Source organism: Mesoplodon bidens (assembly GCF_964165515.1).
Source record: "Mesoplodon bidens genome assembly, chromosome: 4".
Taxonomy (NCBI): Eukaryota; Metazoa; Chordata; class Mammalia; order Artiodactyla; family Ziphiidae; genus Mesoplodon; species Mesoplodon bidens.
In genome coordinates, this window is record NC_138160.1 from 15,700,076 (window position 1) to 15,712,108 (window position 12,033).

At 40.2% G+C, this 12,033-nt stretch overlaps 1 protein-coding gene across 1 annotated transcript; it reads left to right on the forward strand.

Annotated features, from left to right (window-relative positions):
• Positions 1-10,867: 10,867 nt before the first annotated feature.
• On the forward strand, positions 10,868-11,491 carry LOC308616024 (transcription initiation factor TFIID subunit 11-like; the record flags this gene model as incomplete). Its single annotated transcript, XM_081231998.1, has 1 exon — positions 10,868-11,491. One exon carries the CDS (start codon positions 10,868-10,870, stop codon positions 11,489-11,491), a length of 624 nt encoding a protein of 207 aa, XP_081088124.1.
• Positions 11,492-12,033: the final 542 nt, after the last annotated feature.

The window sequence follows — 12,033 nt, forward strand, 5'->3', positions numbered from 1 at the left end:
TTTAGTTCTGTTTTAAACACAATGAGAGTATGTGTCTGGGTGTACATGGAAACACAGCATGAAATGTATTGGGGTAGCAGGGAATAAACAAAGAACTCAGGAATGCTCATCTATAAACTCAGAGCAAAGATTATTTTAAGTAGAAAATTATTTTAAATTACACATTATTACCAGGAAGTTTTGTATTTTTTTCCTCGACCAAAATCTAGGTATGAGTTATTTTAATCAGATTAAGGGTCTTGAAAGGAGTCAAGGTAGGCATTTAGAAAGAGATATTTTTGTTTGTTTATTTGTTTTGGTAAAGACGAGGGACTTTGGGCAGCTAATGGACAAAATGATGATATTGGCTCTAGGAAGACCCATAGATAAGAAGCAAGGCAAGGAGAAAGTTTCAGAAAGCGAGGTGAGAGGAGGATTGCTGTGTGTGCCTTGGAATTGAGGGCCACCAACATTGCCTCTTCTCCCTAAGGTAATTATCAGAACTGTGTTATAAGTTTCAGGGTCCTTCAATTTGTCCTTGTATACATGAAGTAGGTAATTCAGCACAGTCTCTTGTTTTGATGGATACTCCCTATTTAAATTCTACTCTTTCTGGGAGTAAAGGAGAGAAGAAAAAAAAATAAGAAAGGAATAAGAAACTTATAAGACATTTTAATTTTTATTCGCTTTCTTGTTATGTCATTAATCTTTCAGAAATACATGAGTCTTTTCCTGATTTCTAGGCTCAATGAATGCTAAAATTATGCCAAGAATTAACCCTCTGCTGATGCAATAGATTCATGTTATATGAATGTTTAAGATATGAGAATTTAGCTTGACTAAGGGAAAAATAGAATAAGAATATACACATAGGGAGTGATTATGCCTTTCATTCCATTCATTGAGTGTGTACCCTGCCACGAGAATGAGACGGGAGACTGAAGCTGGAATCTCTCAGCCTCATCTAGTTCCTGGATGCTATTCTTGGCATGAGCGTTGCAGAGTGCTGAGATTCTGGTGTTATTTAACCAACCAGTGGATCGACCAACAGGGGACCCTTATTTAGTCCTTCTTGTATCAATCCTTGATCTGCAATTTCAGAGTGTAAAAACTATGGGAAATTAACAGGTTTTAATTTTTTAAATTAATTTGGTGGCAAAACCTAACCTTAACTGATGTGAACATTCTTTAATAGTCTTTATCTCACATAGCTTTAATATTTATACACTTACCTCAGAAGTAATGTGTTTGAATACTGAATGCTTGAGATGTATCATAAAATATTGCATATATACATATTGCCTAACATTCTAATAAATTTGGACTTAATGGCCAGATTAAGGAAAAGAGAATTAGTATATTTAATCCTCATAACAACCTCATAAGGTAAGTACAATACTTATCTCCATTATACCGACAGAGAGACCTAGTGAGGTTAAGTAACCTACTCAAGGTCATAAAGCTAATAAGTAATGAATCAGCCTTGTTGAATTTTTAAAACTGTTTGACTTATGTTTCCCTTTTGTCTGAAGGTAAATGTGGGAAAATGCCCCAGGAGTGTATGAAGTATATATTCTAAATCCTTTACTCCTCCTCTTCTAACCTCATTTCTTAAATATACTGATGTATAGTTTTGTATAGATCTTTCCAGACATTTTTTTCTGTCCCATACAAATGTAGACACATACAGAAAGTGTAAAATATGTCTATAAACTCGATAGGATAAGAAATGCATCTGTATATTCCTCTTAAATGTCATTTCTCTTTTAAGCCCCCATTCTGGGATTAGAAGATATAAATATCTCAGAACATAGAATGATCTCAGTCAATCCAAGATTTCCTCATGGAAATCATCTCTGCCTTCCCACCTGAAGGTCGGGTCTGAAATCAAGAATGAGTTTGTGAGGGTTGCATCTGCTCTTCTGTTGTTGTTTTCTATCCACACTACCAGCTTCTAAGATGTTTTATTTTTTTCCTTACTTGCTGTAGGCATTATAAGATATAACTTTAACTTATCAGATGCTATATTAATATTTACTACCATATGTGTAAGATTAGAATATTATAATTGTATAATTTCATTTACCCCTCTTTCCAGGTATTTTTCATATTGTCATATATTTTATTTCTCTATATACATCAAAAGTTTTTTCTTACTTTAAATGGTCAGTTGACTTTTAAAGAAACTAAGAAAAATCATTTTTTATATTTACTGGTATGTTTACCATTTCTTATGTCTTTATTCCTTCCTGTAGACCTGATTTCCCACTTGGTGTTATTTCTAACAGTCTACAGAACTTCCTTTAGCATTTCTTGTAGTGAAGTTTTGCCTATAATAAATTTTATTAAATAAAAATTTTCTCAACTTTGTCTGAAAAATGACTTTGTTTTCATTTGTTGAAGGATATAGTTACTGGTGAAAAATTAAGTTGAGAGATTTTCCATTTAGCATTTTTAAGATGTCATTCCATTATCTTCTATCTTCCATCATTTCTTGTGAGAATTCAGCCATAATTCTTATTGCAGTTCCCATGAATATGATGTGTTGTTTTTTCCTCTGGTTGCTTTTAATATTTTTCTTTTTAATCATTGGTTTTCACTAGTTTGAAAATAAGGTGTCTAGATGTGTTTATCTTGGTGTTTGTCTTGCTTGAGATTCATATTTTTGGAAGGGGTCTGTTGATGTCTTTTTATCAGTTTGGAAATGTTTTAGGTATTTTCTCTTTAAGTATTTCTTCTGTCTCATTCCCATCTCTTTCTGGGACTTCAGTTACACATATGTCATATCATAAAATATTATCCCACAGTATTGCATACTCTATTTTTGTGCATTTCTTTTTAAAATTTTTATCTTTGAGTTAATTAACTGGTTCTTTCTTCTGTAGGTCCAGTCTGGAGTTAAGTCACTTTAATGAACTTTTTATTTCTGATATTGTATTTTCAGTATATAATTTCCATTTGGTTCTTAAAATTTTTGTTTGTTTGTTTCTACTGTGCTGAAATGTCACATCTGTTCTTCTATTTTGTCCATCTTTTTCTCTAAATTCTATCAGAATCCTGTTAACTGTTTCAAAGTCTTTGTTAAGTTCAACATCTAAATCATATGTGGGTCTGCTTCTGATTAATTTTTTTTCTGTTTGTTTGGTCATATTTTCATACTTTTTGTATGCCTATTAATTTTTGATTGGATATTGAACATTTTGAATAATAAACTTTCTGGATTATGATATCTTTTTCTAAAGAGTGTCAAATTTTGTCCTGAAAGGCTATTAATTTGCCAGCATAGTCCCTTGATCTTTTGGAGGCTTGGTTTCAGGGTGTGTGGATTCTTGTTTTGGTTTTTGCCCTTATTCCCATGCCATAGACTTTAGTCAAGATATGTGTTTCTTACTCCTAAGGTGTTGCCATTCTAGAGTTTCAATGGAAAGCCAAAATATCTATCAAGCTTTATAGCCAGGTCAGACTTGATCTACAAACTCTCTTCACTACTAAGCAGCTGCGGATAGAGGTTTTTTTTTTTTTTTTTTTTTCAGTTCTTAATTCTTTCAGCTGCTGCTTTCAGCTGAGTTCCTTAGATTCTCAGCAAAACCGTACGCAGTTTAGGTGTAAGCCAAAGATTTGTGGGACATTTCTATGCAGGTTTTAGAGTATTTCCTCTGTGTTTCCTTACTCTCTGAAATTTTTCTTCCAATTTACTGCTCTGCTAACAGCTCTAAACTTCAAACTTTGTGTTCTCTTCCCAATAGGATATTGTTTACTGGTTTGTTTCTATTCTACCTCTAGATTGCAATAAGCCTAAGAATGTTCTCAAGGGAAAGCTCAACGAATTATGGTGCTCACCTAGCATACTTCCTTTCCCTTCAGGATTATATCTTCTTCAGTTTTTCATGCTTTTGGATTGTACAATGTTGCCTTCAAACAGTTGCTGTTTTATATTTGTGTAGAGTTTATAATTGTTACTACAGAAAGTTTAATCTGATACAAGCTATTCCACCATGAAGGGAAACAGAATCTCACCATAAACTAGTATCTAATATTAACGGACTGCCTGTCCTTTGCCATGTGCTGTGTAGGAGATTTACATATATTAACACTAATTTACATAAAAATAGTACAAGGTAGGTATCACCATCATTATCATCATCATCATTATTTCACAAAATAAGAAACTGAAGCAAACAGTGAAAGTTTATAAAGTAAGGGACAGATGCAGGATCCAATGTCATATATGTTAAATATAAAACGTGTTATTTTTACTATTCCAATGATTCCCAAACTTATCAGTAGATTGAAATTTCCTGGGGAGCTTTAAAAATGCCAGTGCCTTGGTTCTAACTTTATAACTAGCCTTTGCTATTATCCGGCTATTGAGATCTTAAAATTTCCCCCAATGTTTCAAATGTGCAGTTGAGATTAAGAACCACATACTTTTTTTTTAATTGAAGTATAGTTGATGTACAATATTATATAAGTTACAGGTGTGCAATATAGTGATTCAGAATTTTTAAAGGTTATACTTCATTTATAGTTCTTATAAAATATTGGCTATATTCCCTGTGTTGTACAATATATTCTTGTAACTTATTTTATACATAATAGTTTGTACCTCTTAATCCCTACCCCTGTATTGCCCCTTCCCTGTTCCCTCTCTCCACTTGGTAACCACTAATTTGTTCTCTATATCTGTGAGCCTGCTTCTTTTTCGTTATATTCACTAGTTGTATTTTTTAGATTCCACATATAAGTGATATCATACAGTATTTGTTTTTCTCTGTCTGATGTATTTCACTTAGCATAATACCCTCTAAGTCCATCCATGTTGCTACAAATGGCAAAATCTTATTCTTTTTTATGGCTGAGTAGTATTCCATGTGTGTGCCTACACACACACACACACACACACACACACGCACACATACACACTACATCTTCTAAAAAAATATCTTATTGTAGCTTTCCTGTTACATCCCTAAATAAGATAAAAACATTCTTTGGAAATACACAGAGTTCCAATCAAATAATAGTTTTATGCCTATAATTTAGAAACACAATCTGATGCTTATGTTGATTACAGAACAGGGCAAAGAAGCATTTTTTTAAAAAAGGTCATATTGGGCTTCCCTGGTGGCGCAGTGGTTGAGAGTCCACCTGCCGATGCAGGGAACACGGGTTCGTGCCCCAGTCCGGGAAGATCCCACATGCCGCGGAGCCGCTGGGCCCATGAGCCATGGCCGCTGAGCCTGCGCGTCCGGAGCCTGTGCTCCGCAACGGGAGAGGCCACAGCAGTGAGAGGCCCGCGTACCGCAAAAAAAAAAAAAATAAATAAATAAATAAATAAATTAAAAAGGTCATATTATCAGGGGAAATGAAGTAGCATTTATTGAATACCTACTATGAGTTAGGCACTGTTAAATGCTTCCCTGAATTGTCATATAAACTACTAATTACAAGTCCGTGGCACAGTATGATGAGTTGAATTGTGTCCCCCACAAAGATATGTTCAAGACCTCACCCCTTAGCACCTGTGACCATAACCTTATTTGGAAATAGGGTCTTTACAGATGTAATCAAGTTAAATTGAGGCACACTAATAAGGGTAGGCCTGGAATCCTATGACTGGTGTCATTATAAGAAAAAGGAGAGGCAAACTGGATACAGTCACTGAGGATACATGCAGGGAAAAAAGTTCTGTGATGACAGAATCAGAGTTTGGAGTGATCCAGTTACAAGCCAAGGAATGCCAAAGACTACCAACAACCACCAAAAGCTAGGAGACAGGCATAGAACAGATTCTACATCAGAGGCTCCAGAAGGAACCAACCTTGCTAACATCTTGATTTTGGACTTTTGGCTTCCTGAACAGTGAGGGAATAAATCTCTGTTGTTTTAAGTAATAAACATAACAAACAAAAAAACTCCAAACAAAACCTGCTTTGCTGTGCCATGCTTCCTGTGATACTACTAAATCTTAAAAGCAAGCCAGTTCCTACTAATTTTATTTTTTCTTTCTAAATAATTATAGAATGGAAAGATGTTTCATGTCTTTAATATTCTGATATCCTGGTATTTAACAGTGAAAGAAAGCCTTCTTGATTATTTTAAATTAGTTTTTTTTAAAGCCAATCATCTATTACTAAGGGTTTTGTGCTGTTATCTATATGATCATACTATTTATGAATATACCTAATACTTTTATTTAGCATCTAATAAGAATTTTCTATTTGTTTACTTGTTTTGTGTTTAAGAATAGGTAGGTTTCCAAGAACTGTTGGGGTATTTCTTACCTTTGTTAATCAATGGAAAGGAAATAAACAGGCAATAATTAGAATAAAAGCTAACATTCCCATGTGAAGCCACTTGTTGATGTTTTTTGACCCATTGTATTTAGTGGCTACATGATGGAATACAGAGCAGTACACTGCGGAAGATGACGGGTTTAAATGGAGAGTTTGGGGACTTCGGTTTCAGATATTAGCCTGGTTTGTGTGACCTGACAGACTCTCAACCTCTCTGGCCCTCAGTTTTCTACTCTATAAAATTGACAACTGAGGTCCTTTTAGCTCCAAAGATTTAAAATTAATTTCCTGACAAAATACCCTTTCTTTGCTTGCTGTCATGAGACTAGAACAATTACTAGAATAAGACATATATGCAAACATCAAAAGTAAGAGTATACCATTGGAACAAGTTTTTAACTGCACTTATATCAGTGAATAAGCTCTATTATAGACTGATGGTTTGGAGGAAAAGTTGATGCTGCTAAAAGTTCAGTTCATCAGAGAAAATTCCAGGTAGAGTTGGCTCAATGAATGCAGAGGATATGAAGAACAGTGACAAAATTGAATAAATATCTAAAGAGCCACATCTAACCCTTTGCGTCACGAGGGGACCAAACATGTCTTTGTTGGGAAATCTTATGACACTACACCGTGTTTTCACCTGGCAAGTAATGCCGGCACAGTAATCACCCACATTCAAGCCCTTCTTTCCAGAATGGTAACACTGATTTGCTTTAGTCAGGATTGCTATTCTTACTGGGGGAGCTATGACTGGGATAAAAATGGTAATTAAGCCCACCAAGAAATGCTGATTTTGTTGGCTGGCCTAGGATTTGGCCTAGGATTTGGGAACAATAGATGGGACAATAATGTGGTGCTTGGGAGCAGTTTTGCTTTGATATGGATATCATTCATAGGTTAAGCACAAAGCTATTTTCACTGGTAGTTAAACTTTTGTCAATTGTTGATCGGTAACAGTGAACTGGATGTCCTACTGAAGTAGCATGGTTCAGTAGGCAGAATATCGATTGAATTAGCGTGTAAAACTATTTGTACCAAAGTGTGTCTGTTTTGCGATTGACTGGCCTTGTGAATTTGTTTTCATCCTTCAGCATCTTGGTGTATGTGTGCATGTGTATGTGTACTGGTTTGCTTAGGGATGTATATGCAGGAGATAAGATATCTTTTATAAGATGAGTTTGAAATATGATAAAATATTTAAAGGATTAACCTAAAGAGGTGGTCAAAATAAAAAAAATATCATTCAGAAAATAAAAATGATAAAGAATATGAGAAAACTGAATCACAGCATATGTTTATGTAAAGATATTCAAGAAAGAATATTTGTAATGTTTGAGAGCCCTATCTTAAGAACAGCAATGTAACAAAGGATAATGAGAGAATGTAGCAAAGGATAGTTAACTGATAGATTTGCTAGTATATTATATATTGCTTTAGTTTTACAGTCTTTGGATAGTTTTAGTTACACAAGTTCAGTTCTCTGGTTTGTAAATCCATATTGCCAGTTTCTAAGTGAAATCCAAGGCCATATTCTTTGAATATGTCTTCCATAGAACTTTGTACAGTGCACTTCCATTTTTCTAACTGTATTTGGATTAAGTGCATGGTAGGAATCTCTGTCTTCATTGTGTGTGTGTGTGTGTGAGTGAGAGAGAGAGAGAGAGAGAGAGAGAGAGAGAGAGAGAGAGAGAGGGAGAGGGAGAGAGAGGGAGAGAGAGAGAGAAGGAGAGGGAGACAGAAGGAGAGGGAGAGAGGAATTTGATCCTTTACTATTAGGCACCTATTTTTATGTACCGTCATTTTAAGAACAAATATACAAGTTAAATGTAATCTAGATGATATTGAGAGTAACATGGCTAGACAGTGATAATTCCAGAATCCTTCAGACCAGGGGTATTTTAAGGTTTTACAGAGGAGTAATCCTGCTTATACTTTTCCATAAAATAGGGGAATCTGTTTTAAGTTTGGACTAAACTAATAGTTTCTTTTCTTTCTTACTTGCCATAAGGGTTCAAGTTTAAACCCTCTGTTCTAGAATGCAAGTTTACAGAACCTGGAATAGGGGAAGAATAGGTATGCAGGAGGTACAGCCCCAGAAGCAGATAGTCAGAACAAAGTACTCTACAGGGAGAAAGAAAGATTACGGTATTATGAAATGCCAACTGCAAGATGGAGAACCAGGAAAGCCTGCAGTATAATTCAATCAAAGTAAAGAAGCTGAGAACTAGGGGAGCCAAAGGTGTAATCCCTAGTCTGAGGCCAAAAGCTTGAAAAACAGGGTAGGGAACCACTGATGAAAATACTGGAGTCAGTCGACCTGAGACCCAGAAGCTCTGATGCCTGAGAGAAGGAGAACATGGAAGTCCTAGCTCAAGAAAGGAAACAGTAAATTTGCCCATCCTCCTCATGTTCTCCTAGGGCCTTCACAGTTTGGATGGTGCCCACCAAAAGTGATGAGGGTAGATCTTTTACTCAGTCAACTGATTCAAAAACAAGTATCTTCCAGAAATACCATTAAAGACACACAGAAATGTTGTTTACCAGCAGTCTGAGCATTCTTTAAACCATTCAAATTGACAAATATAATTAACAATCACAGTGCAAAAACACCCTTATTTTCTCATCATTCAGATGACGAGAAGTATGAAATAAAGGTATTAGAGCGGATGCGCTCCCTCAGGAATTCAAAGAGGTGATTCAGATCAAAGGAACCACTTCTGAAGGGCCCCCAATCCAATAGCACTGGTGTCATTCAAAGTAGAGACCGAGGCACCAGGGATAGTACAGCCAGAGCCAAGGCCATGCCAGGACACAGCCAGAGGGTGGGCAGGTGCAGCCCAGGAGAGAGGCATCACTGAACGAGTCGGCTCGCAACCTCATCTGGCAATTTCCAATCTCCAGAAGGGTGAGGAAATAAATACACGTGCGTTAGTGCAAGCCTCCAGGCTGTGGTGTCTTCGGATGGGGACACGCTAGCCCAGTAAGGCAGACACCTGGGGAAACAGTGTGGCAGTTCCTTACAAAATGGCACATGCTCTATACAATCCAGCTCCTTGAGGTTTACCCAAAAGAAGAGAACATTGGTGCGAGCACAGGGCAACCTGCACAGAGATGTTAATGGAATCTGCTTTCCAAACTGCCAGAACTCAGCAGCAAACAAATGCCAGTTGGTGGGGAAGAAAGGTCAGTGAACTGTGGTCCATCCAGACACTGGACTAGTAGTATTCAGCACTCGAAAGAAAAGAGTCGGCAGGCCGACAAGAGACGTGGAGCTCCAAAGTCCTACTGACGGAGTGAAAGAAACCAATGTGAAACGGCTAGAGACCTCAGCATTCCAATGAGAGGGACACTGTGGGAGGGATTAAGCCACGGAGACCGTGGAAACAACAGGAGTCAACAGGGATTAGGGTGGAGGAAGGGAAGACTAGGTGGAACACAGAGCAGGTTGAGGGCAGGAAAGCCAAGCCTTATGTGCAATACTCTTAAGGGGTGGATGCAAGACATGATAAGGGAGGGGTCAAAATCCATGGAATATACAATAGTCATTGTGATGCCTAATGGAAACTATGGACCTTGGGGGAGGAGGATGTGTCAAAGGGGGTGCATCCCGTAAAACAAATGTACCTCCACGGTTCTGGATGTCGATGGTGGGGGAAGACTTGCCTGAAGATGGGGGTAGGGACTAGGGGGACAGAGGACGGGTCCATTCGGTTTGACCCCAAAGAAACCCGAAAATGTTTGAAAATACAAGAGTATTTAAAGAGGAAGAGGGACTTCCCATGAGGCCCGCCTACCTATTTCCATGTCTATGGCTTGGGGGAGAATATGGCCTGGGCCACACCCACCTGGCAGAAAAGGCCCCCGCAGGAGTGACCCTCCGGGCTTTCTGTATTCCCCTCTGCAGGCCAGCGTGTTCCGAGGTGCACCCGAGAGAGGACTTGTTGCCTACTGAACTGGGTTCTCTGGCGGGTCCTGGAAGGCTTTCAAAAAGCAGCTTTCAAGACCTGTCTTTTTCTGAGGGTCTATATTTCCATCGCCATCAAATGTGAAGTCTTCAGAAACTCCGTAAGGGGGAGGAAGTCTGGGCGGCCAACCCTTGGCCCGCCCCTTGCCTTGTGCGTGGGAGGAGCCCAGCCCCCCCCCCCCCACCGAGGGCTGAGGAATTACGCGACTTCCGGGTGGGCGTGGCCCCAGCCCCAGAGCTCTATATAAAGCGGCTGGGCCCTTCCTGTTGTCCAGGGATCCTGCCTCTGAGGGGACTGCAGCCGGTGGGAGGTTCTCCGCAGCGGACTGGAGAAGAAAGGACCCAGGGCGAGAGCTTTCTGACCTACGGGCTTTCAGCCAGTCAGTCAGTGGGGCTTGTTTAAGGTACCGAGTTTGCGGGCATTCTTTATCCACGCCTAGAAAAGGCATCTCCAAGGGTAACTGTCTTTACATTGTGGGAGGCAGTGTGGAAACCTGTGTTTCTGTGTGTGTGTGTGAGCATATAAATACAGCAGCAAGGCTGACCTTCCCTCGTCTCGTCTTTGTCATTGCAGGTCTCCGATCAGACGAGCCCAGCCCGAGCCCCCGCGTCTTGTGGCGCCGGGATGGCCAAGGCCAGCGTGTCGCTCCCAGGCAAAAGTCGGGTCACAGGTGTGTCGGGTGAGGGAGGAGTGGTGCCCTTGGGCCCCGGCCCCAGCCGCCTGGACCGAATCCCGCAGGGCCGATTTGAGGAACTGAGGAAAGCCTGTGATGAGGAAGGCGAGCTCAGGCGTCAGGATGGCCCGTGTCCAAGGGCAGGTGAAGAGACAGACTCCTCGTCACGTCCTCCTGCAGCCAAGAGACAGAAAGTGGCCACCAAGGGGAAGAGGCCCGGGAAGCGGGCAGTGGACGAATTGGAGGCTCAGAAGATGAGAACCCTCGTGTCTTCTATGAGCCAGGAGCAGCTGGACCGTTACGAAGTGTATCGCCGATCAGCCTTCCCCAAGGCCACCATGAAGCGTCTGATCCAGACCGTGGCCGGCTCGACAGTGTCCCAGAACACAGTCATTGCCATGTCCGGAGTGGCCAAGGTCTTCGTCGGGCAGGTGGTCGAGGAGGCCCTGGACGTGTGTGAGAAGTGGGGGGAAATGCCCCCACTCCAACCCAAGCATATGAGGGAGGCTGTTCGGAGGTTACGCTCCAAGGGGCAAATCCCCGGCAGCAAGCACAAGAAGATCCTGTTCTTCTAGGCCAGAGCCAGCGAGGGCCTGCCGCTGAGGAACCAGTCCCGCTGGCAGAGCAGCCTCCTGACCCTGAGACTTTGCCCCACCCATGCAGCTCCTGTATCTCAGGCCACCAGGGATTTCCCCAGGATGGATAAACAGAAGAAAATTGGAGAGAGAAGATCCACCACACCTCCAGATGCTTCTCTGAAAAGACCAAGAACACCCAGAAGCCTCTAGACAGCTGGAGGAATCATCAGGAAAGAGAGAAGACCCAGTGTACGCGTATCAGAAATGAAACATGGAACATCGCTCTGGAACCCATGGGCAATGGAATTGTAAGAAAAGGATGTTGTGAATGGTTCCGCGCCCATCCATCTGATAAGCCAGAAGAAAGGAACCGATTCCTTGAGAGACACCCCCTGTCACAACACACCCACGAAGAAACAGACCTCTGCAAAGGCCTCTACCTGTCATAGACATTGAATCCGTACTCAACAACCATCCCTATCCCAGAGTACCAGGCCCAGAGGAGTTCACTAATGGATTCTAGCAAACACTTAAAGCAG